The sequence below is a fragment of the Natator depressus genome, chromosome 1 (genome assembly GCF_965152275.1).
Source record: "Natator depressus isolate rNatDep1 chromosome 1, rNatDep2.hap1, whole genome shotgun sequence".
Classification (NCBI taxonomy): Eukaryota; Metazoa; Chordata; order Testudines; family Cheloniidae; genus Natator; species Natator depressus.
In genome coordinates, this window is record NC_134234.1 from 218,423,664 (window position 1) to 218,441,032 (window position 17,369).

The 17,369-nt window shown below is 44.8% G+C and overlaps 1 protein-coding gene and 1 long non-coding RNA gene across 2 annotated transcripts in view; both read left to right on the plus strand.

The window, feature by feature from the left end:
* The first annotated feature begins 961 nt into the window (after window positions 1–961).
* LOC141985063 (uncharacterized) overlaps window positions 962–17,369 on the plus strand; it is a 63,215-nt gene continuing 46,807 nt past the window's right edge. Inside the window, exon 1 of the long non-coding RNA XR_012638865.1 lies at window positions 962–1,491. This is a non-coding gene — a long non-coding RNA (uncharacterized LOC141985063). The remainder of the gene's footprint in view (window positions 1,492–17,369) is intronic.
* Window positions 2,755–17,369, plus strand: part of NTF3 (neurotrophin 3) — a 55,966-nt gene continuing 41,351 nt past the window's right edge. The window contains exon 1 of the mRNA XM_074948791.1: window positions 2,755–2,963. Coding sequence (XP_074804892.1) covers window positions 2,946–2,963 — 18 coding nt within the window. The 5' untranslated portion in view covers window positions 2,755–2,945. The remainder of the gene's footprint in view (window positions 2,964–17,369) is intronic.

The following is a 17,369-nucleotide window of genomic DNA, read 5'->3' on the forward strand; positions in this document are numbered from 1 at the left end:
ATCAGTGCCACCATGGAAACACCACAAACTTGCTGAAATACATGTAGCATACATATGAACACAGATCTTTCCACACCTTTCCATTTCTATTCAGCATTTCAACCACAAAGTGGCGCTAGTGCAAAAGCTAACAGTTAGTGGGCAAACCCTAATTCCCTCCTTTTCTAATCACCCAAGATATAGGTAAACCCAATGAAATATTGGCTTTACCTATCCTTTTATTTACTAAAGTGCATCTCACATGTGTATAAATGTCATAATAAATATACTGTTTTACTGTGTAATTTACTGTGTAATACACAAATTAAATAGCTAGAGACACACACATATACAGAAACTATTTTAAAACATAAGTGTTTGAAGGCTTACCCAGGCCTAAAATGAACAGATCAATGCTTTAGTCATCAGCACAATTTAAAACCACAAAATAAATATCATACTTTCTTTCCATGGCATGTACGTAGTAATATTTGTAAGTCTTCAAAGTAATCTCATTGATATTTTAAGGACTGAATAGAGTATCCGTTTAATAAAGTATTACCCTGTCAGTACTTCTGACATGATGGTTACCTTTAAAACAAATCAATCATTTTCATAGGTAACCATCCTACTCTTTCACTTTATTAGCAACAGTTTTACATAATATTGAAAGCTGTAGAAGAGCCACTTGTAGTTCTAAGGATTATGGTGAAAATGTAGAACAAATGAAGATAAACACTTGCAAAGGTGGATAGAAAAATATGTCAGGAGCAGTTTTGAACCCTTTAAGGGAAAGTCTGGGAAACTGAAAGTAATGAACATATCTTCCCTTTCTCTAGCTGTGAAAATAAATACCCCATCTACAATGCTTTTTACAGAGCACACATATTTGGCAAGATTAAGGTGTCACATCTCAAATTACAAGGCGTGTTGTTGGCATGCAGACACAAGTACAGAGCAAAACCCCTCAAGTTGTGCACAATGCATGGTTCTGGTTGGTTTACCTCCCATCAGAGGTAGCCAGCCCCTCTATGCAGAAATCATTTACTTGTAGTCTACTTGTTTCCCTTCTTTTTCCTGGACTGGCTGCAATAGTGAAGTTCCCGGCTCTGGGCTGTCTTCAGAAACTTAACCCTTTGACTGCTGCTGCTGGAGCATAGTACTGGCCTGCCACAGGAAATATTTGTATTGCTGGCTATTCAGGAGATTTAAAAGGCACCCAGGTCTGACTGCACTGTGTGTATGAGGGGGAAGAGAATTTACATCTGACTCCACTTTTTGTTACAAAGGCTCTAAAAAAAAAAAAAGTCTTGATGGAAGTTCTGCAGACAGGGAAAGTGTGAAGAAGAAAACGCGTTAGAGTTGCTCAGCCTTTAAGCTACCTGTGGATTGTGAGAGCAGCAAGTTTTAGCAGAATATTCTTAGGAAGCATCGGTGGAAGACTGCACTTTTTCCTTCTGAGCCAGGGCATTCAGATGCGACAATCAGCTCAGGCAGTGATGATGATATAAGGCAGGTACACTGTGTATAGTACAGAGGTCCGCAATGGTGGTATTTTACGGATGATGATAGTCATATTTTTTTAAAAGTCAACTTTTCAATTGACAGCTGAAAATAGATCCCTAAAAGGTGACAAACCTCCAGCTAGATTTAAAGGTTCAAAGGGAGCTAGAAAGATGCTCTGAGGGCATGGGAGGTGAAATCACACTATACAAAACAAGGGGGAAACTAGTTGGGGTAAATAATGAAATCATATAAAACACATCATCACACAGAACTGAGATTCTTGAAGGAAATGTCTTCCCCAGAAGAGCGCGCGCCCCATACAAACGGTTCTGTGTGCCCCCTTGATTGTGGTTATGACTTGCTCAAATTATACTTGAATCAAACAGAAAAGAAAGATGACATAAGCATTTAAATTTAGAGAGAGACTATTAGAGGCACGCAGCTAAAATTATCAACGATCGCTGTGAGCGATCACTCTAAATAAAAAAAAGTTTGGAAACCCGTCACTGCTGACGGCTGATGAACTTTCCATGGTTTTGGCACCCCCCCCCGTCCTTTTCTTAATGGGCTAATCTAGAAATCAAAAAGTGAGGAATATCTGCCCACGAATCCACCCCCAGGTTCTCTTCGAACAAACGAATATTGCTTCCAAATTGGGGAGGACGGGGGGGCACTTGGCTAACAAAAATGCTAACTGACCAACCAACCCAGCAGGTTTAAAATTTGGAGTTAAATTTAAAAAAGGGGGGGGAGGGAGAAAGGCTTATTAGAATGTACTTCCTTCTGCTTTTCTTTTTCACCTGTTTTATGTGCCCTTTAATGACTCCTGAACGTGGGTAAGAATAGCAACACATGTAAACAGTTTGACCAGGGTGTGTGAGCGCTGGAGAGAGGGTGGACCATTACAGTGGACCATTATAGACATTGGGGCTATAAAATACTTGTCTTCTGAGAATCGTGTTTAGAAAGAGATGTTTATGATTTAACAAAGGAATTCTGTGAAGTGTTCCCTGGTGCGGACACTGTTCTTAAGAATAGGAGGAGATCCTGGTAGGAGGGGGATAAAATGATCAACAGGTCTTTTAAATGGTGCTTCTTTAAAACACACACACACGGGGGGGGGGGGAATACCTTTATGGGGGGCTTGTTCGTTTGCAAATAAAAAAAGGGGGGGGCTTCACTCGCCGACTTTCCCAACCAGGCAGCGTTATTGGAAAGGATAGGTAGGGAAGGCAGAGTGTGGCAATAAAGGGGTTAATCCGCAGAGCACGGAGCCATCTGGCTGAGCTGGTTTGTTATAATCGAGCAGATTATGTTCACGGGACTCAGAGTTTAAGGCTCCTCTCCCATAGAGCAACTCTGCCCAGCCCAAGCAAACCAGCTTTGGGACTTTGAATGAACATATTTACATCAACCTCTCTCTTCATGTCGACTTCTCTGGAAACATTCACACGGATGCCATGGTTACTCCTACCACGGTAAGGGAAATATGACATTTTCTAATAGGGTCGTGGGGCGGGGGGAGAGAAGAGGGGTTCTTTAAAAACCTGAAAAGTGTGTGTGGGGGGTCGTCTCGTTGAAAGATCTGTCCCAACCTCTGGAGCCTGTCTCCCCCAGATCTTTCTTTAGTCTGGAGACTCCGCTCTCGCTGTTCTCCACCGCCTGCCGTTCGGAGTCCGCTGCAGGGAAGCAGCCCGGGGGAGCGGGGGGATAATATAAGGTGCTAAAGGAATCCGATTTAAGAGGCAAAAGCAAAGACGACTCGCGGCTTTATTTTAAGAGGGAAGCCAGCACCTTCAGCTATAACAAAAGCGTTGCAAAGCCTGAGCAGGGAATGCAAGAATCAGCTTCAGCACACTTGCCCCGGGGGAAAGTTAGAGGCCCTGAGCGGCAGCGTCAGACCCCCCCACCCCCAGTTTCTAGACCTCGTAACTAACTTCGCTGGCGCTTTTTCTTGTGCCAGGCACGGAGCGCCCATGCATGACCTTTTAAAACTACCCCCACGTTCCCTTCAAACCCAACCGCTCCCTTCTCTGGAGGGGACCGGAGATCAAAGGGTTATCTGCGTCTAGGTGAACCGATGCATTCGCGTGGAGTTGGCAGGGCAGGGACCCTACGCCGACACTGCGCGAGTCCCAGGCTCTGGAAAGCGCCTTCTAGGAATGCAGCAGGCAGCCCCACGCGCACGGAAAGGGGAGTGAAAGCGGCTTCTCGGCCAAACAGCTGAACCGAAGCTTAGAAAGTCTGTTACTGACGAGGGGTTGGGGGTGGGGGGTTTATTTTGGGGAGGGGACCCAACGGCTCTTAGCCAAGGGATAGTGTGCGTGTGTGTGAGGGGGTGTCCTCGGCTGGTTCAGATAGTTCTCCAATCCGTTCTTAATCCTTCGTTAAAACAAACATTTGCCTCCTCTCTGGCTCTCTGAATGTGCCCTGACCTCGAGAGAGGAATGGCTGGGGTTGAATTAGGCTACTGCGCGGGCCGTGCCTGATTCCCCTGTTGCAAACCCGTGACTTAGAGACGAGAAGAGGGCTTCCTTTTCCACAGACGGGGATGTGCGAGGTGGGCTCCGCTCCCTTCCTCGAAGCGCTCGGAGGAAGCCCCCTGTGCTGCTAGGCTGGCGCGACGCGTGCACCCGGCGTGTGAAGTTTGCCCTCGCGCTGTGCCTACCGCCAAGTGCCCTGACAAAAGACAGGCCTCCCAGGCTCAGCCATACCTGCTCTTGTGTATGAGAAAGTGAAGGGTGACAGGCTGCAACTCCTGCCAAAGGGGTCAGCAACAGCCGACGTACAACAACCCCGGCCCCCCACCCCGCTTGTGGCCCAATGGACAAAAGCAGCCGACAGGCCGGCGCGTGAGGAGTGAGTCCAGCTGCCTGTAGGAGGAAGGCTGGTCTGGGATACACACGTGTCCGTATCAGGAGCTCTGGGTGTGCGAGAGAAAGGGGGCGAGGGGGAGGGAGGCTAGGAATGAATGTGGGGAGGAGTGTGTAGGGAAGTGGGGGTGTATCAGTGGGGCTAGGGAGAGGGTGCTGTGGCGTGGTAGGCTGTTGAGGTTAGGGATGTGGGTTTTTTTTTTTTTTTGCTGGGGGGGATTAAGTGGGGTGTGTGTGTATAAAGGGGAAAGATCAGGGGTGTGGGGGGTGAAAGGATTGTGCCAGAGGAGAGGGAAGGTAGTGTGTTTGGTGCACATGACAGGTGAAGGGTGCAAGGGGGAACGCAGCTGGGTGAGTGGCTGGAAATCAGGGGTGTGTTTGGGGGACTGTAAGGGGAAGTAAACACGTGGGAGGGAGAGAGGAGAAAGGGTGTGGACTGGGGATAGGGTTGGGGGTGTGTGAAATTGTTGGGGGGGATGTAGGGGTGGGGGGGATGGGGGGTTCTGTAGTGGAGGCATAGGATGAATGGGTGGAGGGGGAAGGGCACAAGGCTGTGTGTTTGGGGAGGACGGGCAGCTAAGGAATGCCTGTGTGGGGTCTAAAATGAGGCCTGTAGGATTCTGTCGGGGGGGAGGAGTCTGTGTATGGAAGGTAGGGGCCCTGTGGACGCAGAGAGCACCTCAGGGAGTGGGGGGTGGAGAGGAAAGGGTATGCAGGGCGGGGATGGTGGGTGAGTGTGGGGGAAGATCAAGGGAACTGCAAAGGTGTATGGGGAGGGAAGAGACTGGAGTCTGCAGAGCAGGTGGCCAGGGGTTGTGGGTGAGGGAGGTCAGGAGGCTGGTGGAGCCAGGAAAAGTTCTCATGTGTAGTTGGGAGGCAGGGTTGAAGTAAAAGGTGCGAGTGGGGATTGGAAGGGGGGGTGGGTGAGCTAATGGGGATTATGTGGGTGGGATGAAGTGTGAAGGGAGGGTAAAGATGTGGTGGGGTTTGAGGAATGTGGATGTAGATGGGAGGATGAGGGATGTAAAGAGGGTGTAGATGGGGGGGAAATGCGTGGGGTTCATGTGAAGGGTAGGTGAGCGGCACAAACACAAGGCGTAGTTTTAGAAGCGAGATGGGGTGTGGAAGTGAGAAATATTGTGAGAGGAGGGAGAACAAAGTGCAGGGGTGTATAAAGTTGTGGGGGTGTAAGGAGTGAGGTAATGGGTGTGGGGTGCAGAAGGGGCTTAGGCAGAAGAGGAAAAAGATGCATGTTTGTGGGAGGTAGGAAGCATGTATGGGAGAAGGTAAGGCACATGGGGGCAAAGTGTGATGAACGGGACAGCAATAGAGTTGTATGTGTTGGGGGAGGTCAGTGTGAATTCAGGGCTGGGTAAGGGGAGTGTGATTGTCTGAAGGGGGATGGAGGTATAAGGTGTGGGTGCGATGGGAGAAAGAGGGGGTGAGGGAAAGGGAACAGTACATTAGCAGAGAAAGGGGCTATAATTATGTATTGACACTATGTAAGGTGTGGGGAGCAGAGGGAGTGGGAGGGCTGGTTATGTGGAGGGGTAGTAAGGGTATATGTCTGAGGGGAGTCAGGAGTGGGAGTAGAGTGTGTGGTATTATGGGAAGGCAAGGGGTGTTGGTAGGGACATAGATTACATGCAGAGGAAGAGGAAAGGGGATATTGGAAATAGTTAAGGAGTTAGTGATGAGGAAGCCGGTATATCTGTGTGAGGGGTTCAGGAATACGGTTGTGTCTTTGGGAAGTATGGGGGGATGGTGACAGGTTATGTCATGAGAGTGGGGAAGGGCATTATGGGTGTTTATGAGTGAAGGAAACGGCTACTCAAGGATGAATAAGTAAAAGTGGTGGGGAGGGAAGAGGGTCAGGATGTGTGAGGATGCATGGATAGTGTGGGGGGTTTGTAGGAGTAGGCAAGTAGGGAGAGCTATGGGGTGGATGGAGTGTGTGTGGTGAGGAATAGGAATGAGTGTGTTTGGGGGGGGTCTGGTCTAAATGCAGGACAGTATGGATGTAGGTGTGGAGGATGTTGTGTAAGGGTGTGGGAGGTTACATATGCATGAATGGCAGTGTGAGTAGTTTTGGGTGTCAGTTTGGTGTAGTGGAGAGGGTATGGGAAGGGTAGATGAATTCTTGTTGCAGGTGGACGCAGGTGATGCGGGGGCGGGGGGGGGATTGGTAGATGTGGTTACTGTTTGTGAATTGGGTTAGGGATGCATGGGTCCATGGGGGTTGTGTGGGAGGTGGTGTTTAGATTATCGGCAGAGAGAGAGCTTTAGAGGGAATTGTGTGTTGGGGTAGGGAGACGGTAGTAAGTTTGGGGACATGCAGTAGATGAGCTGTGTGTAAGAGCCTGTGATTATTGAGGGGCTTGCGTCTGGGCAAACGTTATAAAGGTGTGTGTGAGCAATGCTGTTTGTATGTGTATTGGGGAGGCTATTGGGAGACTGACGTGTGTGATGGGGTTGCAACAGGTCTGAACGTGGGGTCTGGATGTGTTGGAGTAAGAGGGTTGAGAGGCAGTATAGGGTGTTAGAATGGGGTTAGAAGTTGTGTTTTTGTAAAGGGAGGAGGGAGAGGTGGCTAAATTGAATAGGAGTGTGAGAGGCTGTATGTATGTGTGAGGGCAGAGAAATGTGGGGGAGAAAGGTGAATTGCAAAGGTGAAGAGCACCATCTTGGTGTACCTGAAGGAAGAGCATCTGGCTGAAGTTGAAGACTGAGGCAATGCTGAAGGCAAGAGGGAAACACTGAGGAAGTCTTTTCTCCATAACAATCCTATCCATTTGAGGCATGTATTCTCAGATTGTTAAATTGATCTGCAAACTTGGGGTCCTCTTAGGCACTGTGCTATGCTTGTATACTCTGATAACCACAGTGAAAAATGCTGCCCACTTCCATCTGCAGCTGGTCAGAAGATTGAGTCTGGTATGATCAGGCAAAGATGTGGCTACTGTGATCGGCTCAAACACAACACCACAGCTCGAATATTGCAATTCTGTGGGCCAGGACCTCAGCTAGCATTGAAGCCAATGTAGTTTTGCTGACTTGCACCAGCTGAGAATCTGGCCCACTATAACCAGGAATCCCCATGTCCTGCAAAAGCCCTAGCAACTTCCGGGTTCAGCAAGCCCACTTGGTAAGCAACAAAGCATGCCAGGAAAACATCATCCTAATTCAATACTATCTGTACTGATTCTCCACTGAATGCGGAGTCCAACTCAGGATCCTTTTCCGAATTTTTCAAATTCATGCATGGAATTGGTTCTAGCTACCTAATAGACCATTTCCCTCTGTGTGTGATCACAAACTCCCATGATCGTTACATCCCACTGGAACAATGAAGCACTTGACCAACAGAGGGAGACTCATGACCACAGGAGACAGACACTCCATAGGAACTGTGCCAAGACTATGGAACTCATCGCCAGATGAAATAAGAATGACTACAAGTGTGCTGAGCCCACAGCTTAGTCCAAACAATCCCACAATAATACTCTTACTTATACCAAAGCTCGTGCTTTATATTCCATAATATTAAAAAAACAAACAGCAGCAAACAAATCCATAAGTCTGCCAGAAGGGAAGGGAAACACATTGGTTGCAGAGGTGCAGTTGGTGCTGGAGTTTCAGGGGCATACAGGAAGGTGTGGGAGTTTAGGGGCAAGAGCATGGGGATACGTATTAGCTTTGGCAAACTTCATACACAATCCTGACAACAAAGCTTTTGAAATCTATATTTGCAAAGGGTGGAGGATATTATTTTCTGTGGGGACGTGTGTGCCCATGATGAGTAAGGGTTATGTTTCCCTTTCTGTGACTGTTAGAGGAGAGGTAAGGGGAGTAATAGTTTGTGGCAGTAGAGGTGTGTGGATAACAAGGACTGTGGTGTAGAGGAGGGGGTTTTGTGTGGGAGGTGTCTATTCACCTATGGTTGTAGGTCTGTCAGTGCAGGATGTGGAATTAGGTGGCGGGAAGGGAGGGGAGGGGAAGTGTGTGAAGAGTGGGTGGTAGGATGTATAGATGGGGTAGCTGGGGTGTCGAGAATTTGTTGGGTGTTGGAAGGAATGTATAAAGCTAGACTGAGAGAGAGATAGACATGGCCTTGTGAATACTGCCTCTAGTGTGGTGCTGTACTTCCCAATGAGAAGCCCCAGGAAAGACTGAATATATGATGCCACTTTTGTCATCTCTCCCCAGGCACAAATAGTACAGCCTACTTCCACTGATGCAGTTAGCCTGCTGTGTGGGCCACTGCAGTAGTGGGGGTGGTGCCAGGGTTCTGCCTTCTCCCTATCCCTTTGTGTTCTTCTGGGGCACATGATACCCCAAGGGGGGTTGTCCTTGTACTACTTTGCCCCACCCCCTCCACACTCAGTTTCCCAAGCACACTCACCTATGTTTCCCAATCAGCTCTATAGTGAGGGATTGGGAGTTTTGTGTACGGTGGAGGTGTGTATAAATGGTAGGGGGTTGATGTGGATGTGGGTGTATATACTTGTATATAGTAAGGTGATGTCATCTGGAGCTCAAATACAATCAATCAATTCTATCTCAGGGTTATGGAAAGAGATGGGAGTTCATCTCATGTGTTTCCAGAACAAGGCAATCTTCAAAGCACTGTAAACAGTTTCTGTGCATCAGCTAAGTGCTTTGGTCTAATCATCACCTTAAGCAAGATAGCAATAAATGTCACAGCCATCAGCTGGTCATTCACACCCTTTGAACAATAAGTTCCTCTACTGTGGATTTGTCTAAACTACAGATTTTGCACTTGTTACTCATGTTAGCCAAGTTAATAAATTTGGACAATCCACAAATATTTGTTCCTAGGCAGAGCCTTAGGGTAAACCACACATGTTTGTGGAATGTCTAGATTAGCATTTCCAAAGCTGGTAGTTAGATCAAGTTAATTGGCAATCAGTTAATTCAGGTTAGAACAGAAGCAAAACATCTAGCATAGGTATACCCTGAAGGGCTTGTCTACGCTTGAAAGTAAATATGGATTAATGTAGGGTGTGCATATAAACAATAGCTATTCCGGAATAACTCCATGTATAGACAAACCCTAAAATCGAGTCCTCTCCAACAGACTGACCATCACTCATGAGGTGAATGACCAAATTCACAAGACTAGCAGTTCCTTTGATGCAGGATTTGGAATGCATAAGGATTCAGCTCCAAACCAAGATCAGATTTTATCTTCCTGCTTTTGCAGCTATGATATATGGGCCTCATAACAATGGCTCATAAATCTATTGGCTACATTAAATCAATGCTTCCAAAGTACTATCCTTAGGATAAATGTTCAGGACCACCAAGCACTGAAGTCTTTGATAACGTTGGCATCAAAGCTGCAGTAACAAAGGTAAAAATGAGACATACGAGCCATGCCACCAACCGGCCTGATGAAAATAAAATAATACTTTATAGCCAGCTGAGCCAAGAAAGATGCATCCAAAGGAGAAGGGCAGAAGAAATGCTTCAGACACATTTTGGAAGAATCTAAATGCATGCAGGGTTAGTTTGTTTCATCCTGTGGAATACACTGCATACAAGACAGCTACATGGAGAATACTGGAGCACCAAGAAGCAGGCAACAGTGCCCAGTGACCCCTTTGAACCAACAGAAACCTCACCCTACATGGTGGCACTGAACCTGCCAAGAGTACGGTTATGGAGGGGTGGATGTGTGTTTATGTAGAGAAGTACACACAAGCTCATGGTATATGCAAGACACCTATATGTTTGTGCAGGGTATATTTGTTAGGATCTTGTACGTGTGATTATAGAAGAGACCTGTTAAGTTTATCTGCTGGATCTCCTGTTGACAATGTAGCATTGTATTCTCAAGCACTCTCGTACAGTCATGTTTTAAATGATTGTTTCCATCACCTCCATTTGGGGTCAATTCCACAATTTAAATCTCAAGTTATGGAATTTCCTGATTCCGCTTACATTTGCTTGTCCTCCTAGTTAAACCTTCCTTAACCCTAAACACCTCCTCTCCCTCATAGGTGTTTACAGTTTTCAAATACTTGTGCCCAGTTGTCTCCCTTAGCTGTCCACACTTAGTCATTGTTTGGCTATGTTATATAGTACATATTTAATTTTTCCTTACAAGTCATTCCTTCTAACTTTTAATCATTCTTGTTACTCTTCTATGAAGTCCCTCCAGTTTATCCCCATCTTTCTGGCACTGAGGTGTCCAAAAATGAAGCAGTATTTCAGTTGTGCCAGAGATGGTGGACTTCTTTCAACTCTTTGTTCCATGAAATGTTGCATCTGCATGTCACTGTAAACCACATTTGATTTTTTTTTAAATACTCCCATTATCACACTGGAAATTCATATCTAATTTATTGCCCCATGTCATGCCTAGGTCTTTCAGCATTACTGCTTTCCAGCTTTCTCCCTCACATTTAATCTTTGTGCTTCACATTAATTTTCCCCAGATGTATTAGCTTTGATATTTCTACTCTGAATCTTTTACTTTCTGCCCATTTTTCTAACCTTTCTAGGTCCCATTGTATTCTTTCCCTCATGGTGTTTGCAACACATCTCCGTTTAGTATGGTCTATAAATTGAACTACATGCTGTTTGTCCCACTTCTTCCAGATCATTTAAAGATACTATAAAAAAACAGGTCTAACCCTGATCCCTGTGGTACCCCACCAGACACCTCCCCTACCTTGATAATCACTGTTTATAATTGCTATTGGTTTACTACCCTTCACCCAGTTTTCAATCCAGGTATGTTTTGGAGAAGATAGGAGGCATGTATCTGAACAGAAAATGTCTGGGGCAGGTGCCTGTGTGTGACTGGGAAAATGCTGTATTTTATTACTTTCACCTCCTCTTCTCTGGGCTTCCTGACACCCTCTTTGCCTCTCTAGTTCACATGAGCACTGCCACTAAAATGTCTTCATTTGTTGCTCTGACAAAGTCATTGTTCCTCTTTGAATTTCTGCACGGCATAAAGATCAAGCTTCTTATTACTTTTAAAGCTCTGAATAACTCTGCCAATCATGCAAGCCTCATCTTGCTATTTGTCAGCTTCTCACACAAATATTCCTGTGCCTTTTCCATGCTGTCACCTATGCATCACATTCCCTTCCTGAGCACATTCGAGAAACCCTACACGATGCATTCAAGTCTCTCCTGAACACCCATGGCTGCTGTGACACTTATGGGGAAACTAGCTAACTTATACTGACAACTATATAAGGAATAATTGGGAGTAATTTATATATTCAAAAGAGAGAATATCCTGTGTAAATGTAACAGTTTATAATAAAGATGCTGGCAAATGACACTTCAACCACTCTACTAGAGATTGGATAAGAAAACTGTAACCTTGGTGATCACTCTATTTAGAGGACTATCTGAAAGAACAGTAATGAAGGATACTCCTGGAAATTAATAATTTTCATCTTTAGGCTCCAGAACACTGAAATGGAATAATATTGTACAAAGATCAATCAATTACAAGAGCTAGATTTCAAAAGTGACTTGATACTCAGGTTTTTCTTTTGATTAATTGTATTTATTGGTCAATACTTAAAGTTCTCCCATAGGTATAGGTAAGAACTCATTTTCAAGGAATTAAGAAGCAAAACATTTCATTGGATGAGCATATGAAAAATAAAACTTCTTAATGTAGCTAGACGTGTGAAGGCATCCGAGTTGCTAGGATTTATAATGTCTATAGCGATCCTCCAGTGACTTTATGATAAACTTACAGAAAATAAAAAGTAGCATTATATAAAAGCTCTTCGGCACCAATTTGAGAATGCTACTAAGAAGAAGTCATCTACCAAATTTGGGAACCTGGTGTTCTTAGGCTCCAACAAATATGGGATGGGATTTTCAGAAGCACTCTGCATTGGCCTAACTCTGCTCCCACTGAAGTCAGTGGAAGTTTTACTATTGTCATCAGTGGGAGCAGTTAGGCTAATGCTGACTGCTTTTGAAAATTCCACCCACATTGTCAGTATATCTGTTACATTCCCGCAAATGAAGGGTTATGTTTTATAAATCCATTTATAAAAAGTAGAGTTCCTGGTTTTCTTCAGTCATGCCTGGTGGGTGTCTTTAGCTCCCAAACATATCCCGGAATTCTTTGTCATCTGCAGCAGCATTTCAAAGAATTTCTGCCTTGCCTGATCGAAGGACTTTGAGCTATTTTGGTGGAGTGTGGAGGAAGTAGAAAGGTGATGTGGTATGTGTGTATTGTGCATTTGGGAAATGGGTTTTGTCTGCCTCTGATAATGCAGGGTGTCAAGTAGGATTGCCAGGTGTTCAGTTTTTTACCTGAAAGTCTGGTCAAAAGGGGACCTGTACTGTGTCTGGTCAGATGTATTGACCGGACACCAAAAGTCCAGTTACTGTCAGGGAGAGGCAGGCGTCAGGTCATCAACCTGTGCCAGCCTCTGCTCAGCTGGGGCCACCTCCTACCTGCATCTCCTGAGCAGACAGGCTCCGCATCAGGGGCTGCAGCTCCTGTCCCAGCCCCAGAGATCCAGGGCGGGAGGGTAGTGGAGAGGATCGAGTAACAAGGAAGGGGAAATTGGACATCCATCAGTCCACTGAAATTATTCCACAGACTCTTATCCACTTAACTATCTTAGGGTTATATATGGCTACCTATCACTCTGGTGCATTAGTACTTTCCTTGTAAAAATCAGTAACAATAGCAAAGTCCTTAGTAGACTTCATGGAGACTCCGCACATCTCTCTTTTGGGGGCAAAAAAACCACTGTGCTTGGGTAGGGTTTTGGGGACTGATTGTTTAGATATTAATTTACTCTTTTTAAGGGGCTGGGAGGATGGTAGAGGGTTTTGGAGTAGAAAGGGGTATCAATATTAGGAGTATCGCCCTTATAGCAGAAAGATCTTTTTCAAGAGGAAGGCTTTGCTGTGTCTCCTAAAGATGATCAAGGCTCTGGATTTGCCCAATATCCTCTTGGAGTGTGTTCTGTAGTCAGATCTAGTAGATCTTGCCAAGGGTATGGCTACACCACAGCAGCTCAACTACCGTGCTGCAGCTGTGCTGCTGTAGTGTACACACTACCCACATCAATGAAAGGGGTTTTTCAATCCGTGTAATTCATCTACTTCCCTGGTAGCAAGGTTGTCAGAAGAATTTTTCTATTGACCTGGCTGTGTCTACATCAGGGGCTAGGCTGACTTAACTATGTTGTACAGGGCATGAGTTCCCCACACCCCCCAGTCCTGAGCAACATAGCTAGGTCAATCTAATTTTTAAATGTAGACCAGGCCCAAGAATAGACTAGACAAGGTCAGACTGTGCTTTCAAGGCACTCCCTTGAGTAGAAGGCCGTGTGAAACTGCATGGCTTCACAAGGAGCTCAGGAAGGCAATATCCCTCACTGCTGTCCGCTGCATTTACAAGCAGTGCATACGCTGCACTTCATTTAGGATACAACAGCCTGCTCCCCTCCTTTCCCCATTGAGGCAGGAGGTCCCTATGCTCCTCAAAGTGGAGGGACTGAAACTGTACTTGGTCCTTGAGCAGGGTGTGTAAGGGAAGGGGAAGTTTTTTGTATCCTCTCTCCACCCCATGCGAGGGCCATTCATAGCTTAAACCATTCAAATATTTGTACAAGCCAGCTGTGTAGATTGAGTTATTTTATTCTCTATTGCTCTCTGCATTCTGTCCAGATTAGCTATTACTTTTTGGTAATGCAGGCAGGCTTCTAGAATTGAAAGCTGCATTTCAGGGGGTGAAGGCACCAAAGCCTAAAGGGCAAGGATGCCTCTTCTTAGCCCTCCTCCTCTCCACTGTCCACAGCCCCCTATCTTTTTTTCATCACCTGAACATACAACTGCCAAAAATTTAGGCAATACCTAACTTCAGCAGGTTTGATTCTGATCTCACTTAGACTGGTGTAACCCTGCTGACTACAATGGCGTTACTCCTCAGTCATACCACAGTGATAGCAGAATCAAGCCCTTCGTCTTTAAAGCACACACTAACACAAGTCATGCAATTAGATTAATACATTTCATACATACATTTTAACTCTGAATTCATGAATGTGTATCCAAATCTGAAATTGCCAAATTTCAACTGATAATTCTGCTAAGACCTATGTACAATTATATGCCACCAAATCATACTGCACATTCCTATCTAATTTACTCTGATTAGGGTGGGTGGGTTTTTTTTTTTTAAATCATTTACTGCTTTTGCAAGTGTGTCTATCTGTGTGACGGACTGTTACTTTCATCCACTGGGTCACCATCTGGATTTTCTTTGGCAAATCCTAGAATATGAAACCAGCCATTTTACCTCCCAAATTAAGACCAATAGCTATGGATACTATCACATTTCATTTTAGTCTTCCTCAGGAATGAGTCTGGCAAAAAATCCCTTCAAAGCTCAAAGAGCCTTTTCAAAAATAAATTCCTTAGATATTTTAATGTGTCTTTAAAAAAATGTTATAATACAAGGAAATGCTGTAATGTAGAAATGCTATGCTAAGGGTGGAATTGTCAAATGTGTTCTGAATTGTCTTAACTTTGCTCCCACTGAAGTCAATGGTAAAATTTCCATTGATTTCAAGTGGAGCAGAGTTATGTTAATGCTGAGTGCTTTTGGGAAAAAAAAATCCACTCCAAATATTCAATTGCATTGCAGGCTTTAAAAATTATATATTACATAGTAACTTTCTTAGGTTACATAGGGAAAGTAAACAAATCATTCAGACCTTACAGTTTCCATTACAAGAGGCTTGCTTTTTCTTTGGTACTTTCTATACTACATTTACGACTGTGATAGGGATCCCAGTTACAACACAGTAACTGTGTCCCAGCTTTTTTTATTATTTAAGTGTGACCCTAACTGCCCCTTGATGCCAGCTGGCAAAGGACACACTGAAAACACTGTTGTCAGAATATCTAGCCAAACAGTTTCTTGTAAGGTGTATTAAAAAGTGGCAACACTCTTGTCATGAATATCATTGTGTGGTGTATATGTAGGTTGTGTATGAAGAGTTAAGAACATATTTCCAGCACACACAAAACAGGTTTTGGAGGCAGTGGATACATAAGTCTACCCAAGCCAGGCAATGTTGTTTAGCCTGTGTCTCCAATGCAGATTGAGCAAGGTGAGGCCAAAGACAATGAAAGCACATTTACATCTAAGGTAAACAAAGTGATTATGCCAATTGGAAAAAGCAAACAGACCAAAAGATGAGAGAGAGACAGCATGGTGTCTACACTCCAGCAGAGAAAAGGAACTTTGTCTGGGTTTACTTTGGAAATAATACATTTCAAAGGTTTATTGGACAATAAGAAGGGGGAGAGAACCCCTTAGTTATCCATCATGACGGAACATAGGGAACAGCACCTTCTGGTTGTTGTTTTTAACAGGATGAATCTCCTGCCCATGGTTCATTTACACCAAATGTGTTCCTACTTTAGTATTGCCATCTATAATACAGTGGCTACCATCTGAACACCACCACGTGGCCAAAGGTCACTCTGTGGCACCCTGCGTTTGTTTCCCCCTCTTCAATGGTACTGGAGATCCATCTCATTCTCCCCTTTTATCAGAGACCAATCCAAGTGCCCGTATTCTCCAGCATGTGTGACATGGCAGGGCTTCTCCCAAGTTTAACAAGCACTCACTGCCATGCTCAATCTCCTTTAAACTGGGTTATTTGTCCAAGCATAAGCATATATCCAACAAAAAGAGTTCCTCAGCTCACCCTTAGTCCTAGGGTTTCATAGCCTCCCCTCCAGGGGGTCTCTGGTAGTCCTGCTTCTTGTAGTTTCCCAGTTCCAGTAAGCTCCCTTGTTGCAGCAAGTTTTCATTCAGCCAGCTCTGTTCCCTTTCTGCAACACAGGCCCCAGGACTACCTCTCGCTTGTTCCAGGGAGCCATTGCCAGAGTTAGCTCAACTCTTCTGTGGTTCATCCCCAAGCACAGCCTGCCCCAATTCCACTCTACCTGCCCTCTGACAGGTCTTTATAGCCCAAGGTGTAGCCCTGCCCTCTTTCATTGGCTCAGCTGGGCCCATCTGCTCTCACACAGGAGAGCTGGGTCTGGCTTACTCCATGGGGACAAACTACCCTGTGACACCATCCAACAATGGGGAGGAAGAAAAGATTCTTAAGCAACTAAGCACCTTCTGGGATGGGGATGAAAGAGAGCATGCCATGCCCCAACCTCTTGCTCCCTGAAATACTTAACTATTAATCAAAATGGAATTTCCTAAAATTGGAAAAGCACATTTTAAAAGTTAGATTACAACCCGCATCCTACACACAAAACAGCTGTCTGAAGTACACTCCTGTACAGAAAGTCGTCCTCTTTATTTTAAATATAGGACCTCCGTATTCTTCAATAGCATTCAGCTACATAGGGCAAGTAGAATTTTAAAGCTGACACCTGCAGCTGGTGCCTGATCTCAGAAGCAGGAACATTACCTACCACACAGCGAGAATGGGAACATATGAATCTAGTACCATCTGTGAACTGAATTAATCTGGAAAAGGAAGTGAACTGTATATTTATTAATGAAGTTTTAAACACCACCGATCCCTCCAGTATTCCCATCCAGAGAAGTCCACCCACACCGTAAAGTTGTTCAGTTTAGTTGCTACAGAATCAGAATAATGAATCCACAGTTAAGATTGTGACAGATTTCTTTCAAGTATTATTTTGACATCTTCCCCCTCCCCACCAACCCATACACACAGGCCTTGTCTAGATGGGAAAGTTCTTTTTTCAGTATAACCTCATGTCTGAATTTAAATCAATGTAGTTATATCGGTCTGATCCCCATGCAGATACTCTTAAACTGAAAAAGGCTCTCTTATATCAGAGTATCTTATGTCACTTGGGGAGTGGTATAAGCTATATTGGGGGGGGGGAGTATTCTTATTAGAATAAAGGGGAGGGGGAATATACTGGTAAAACTATCATGGTATTACTGATAACACTTTCAAATGTAAACAAGGCCACAAATTTTCTGGA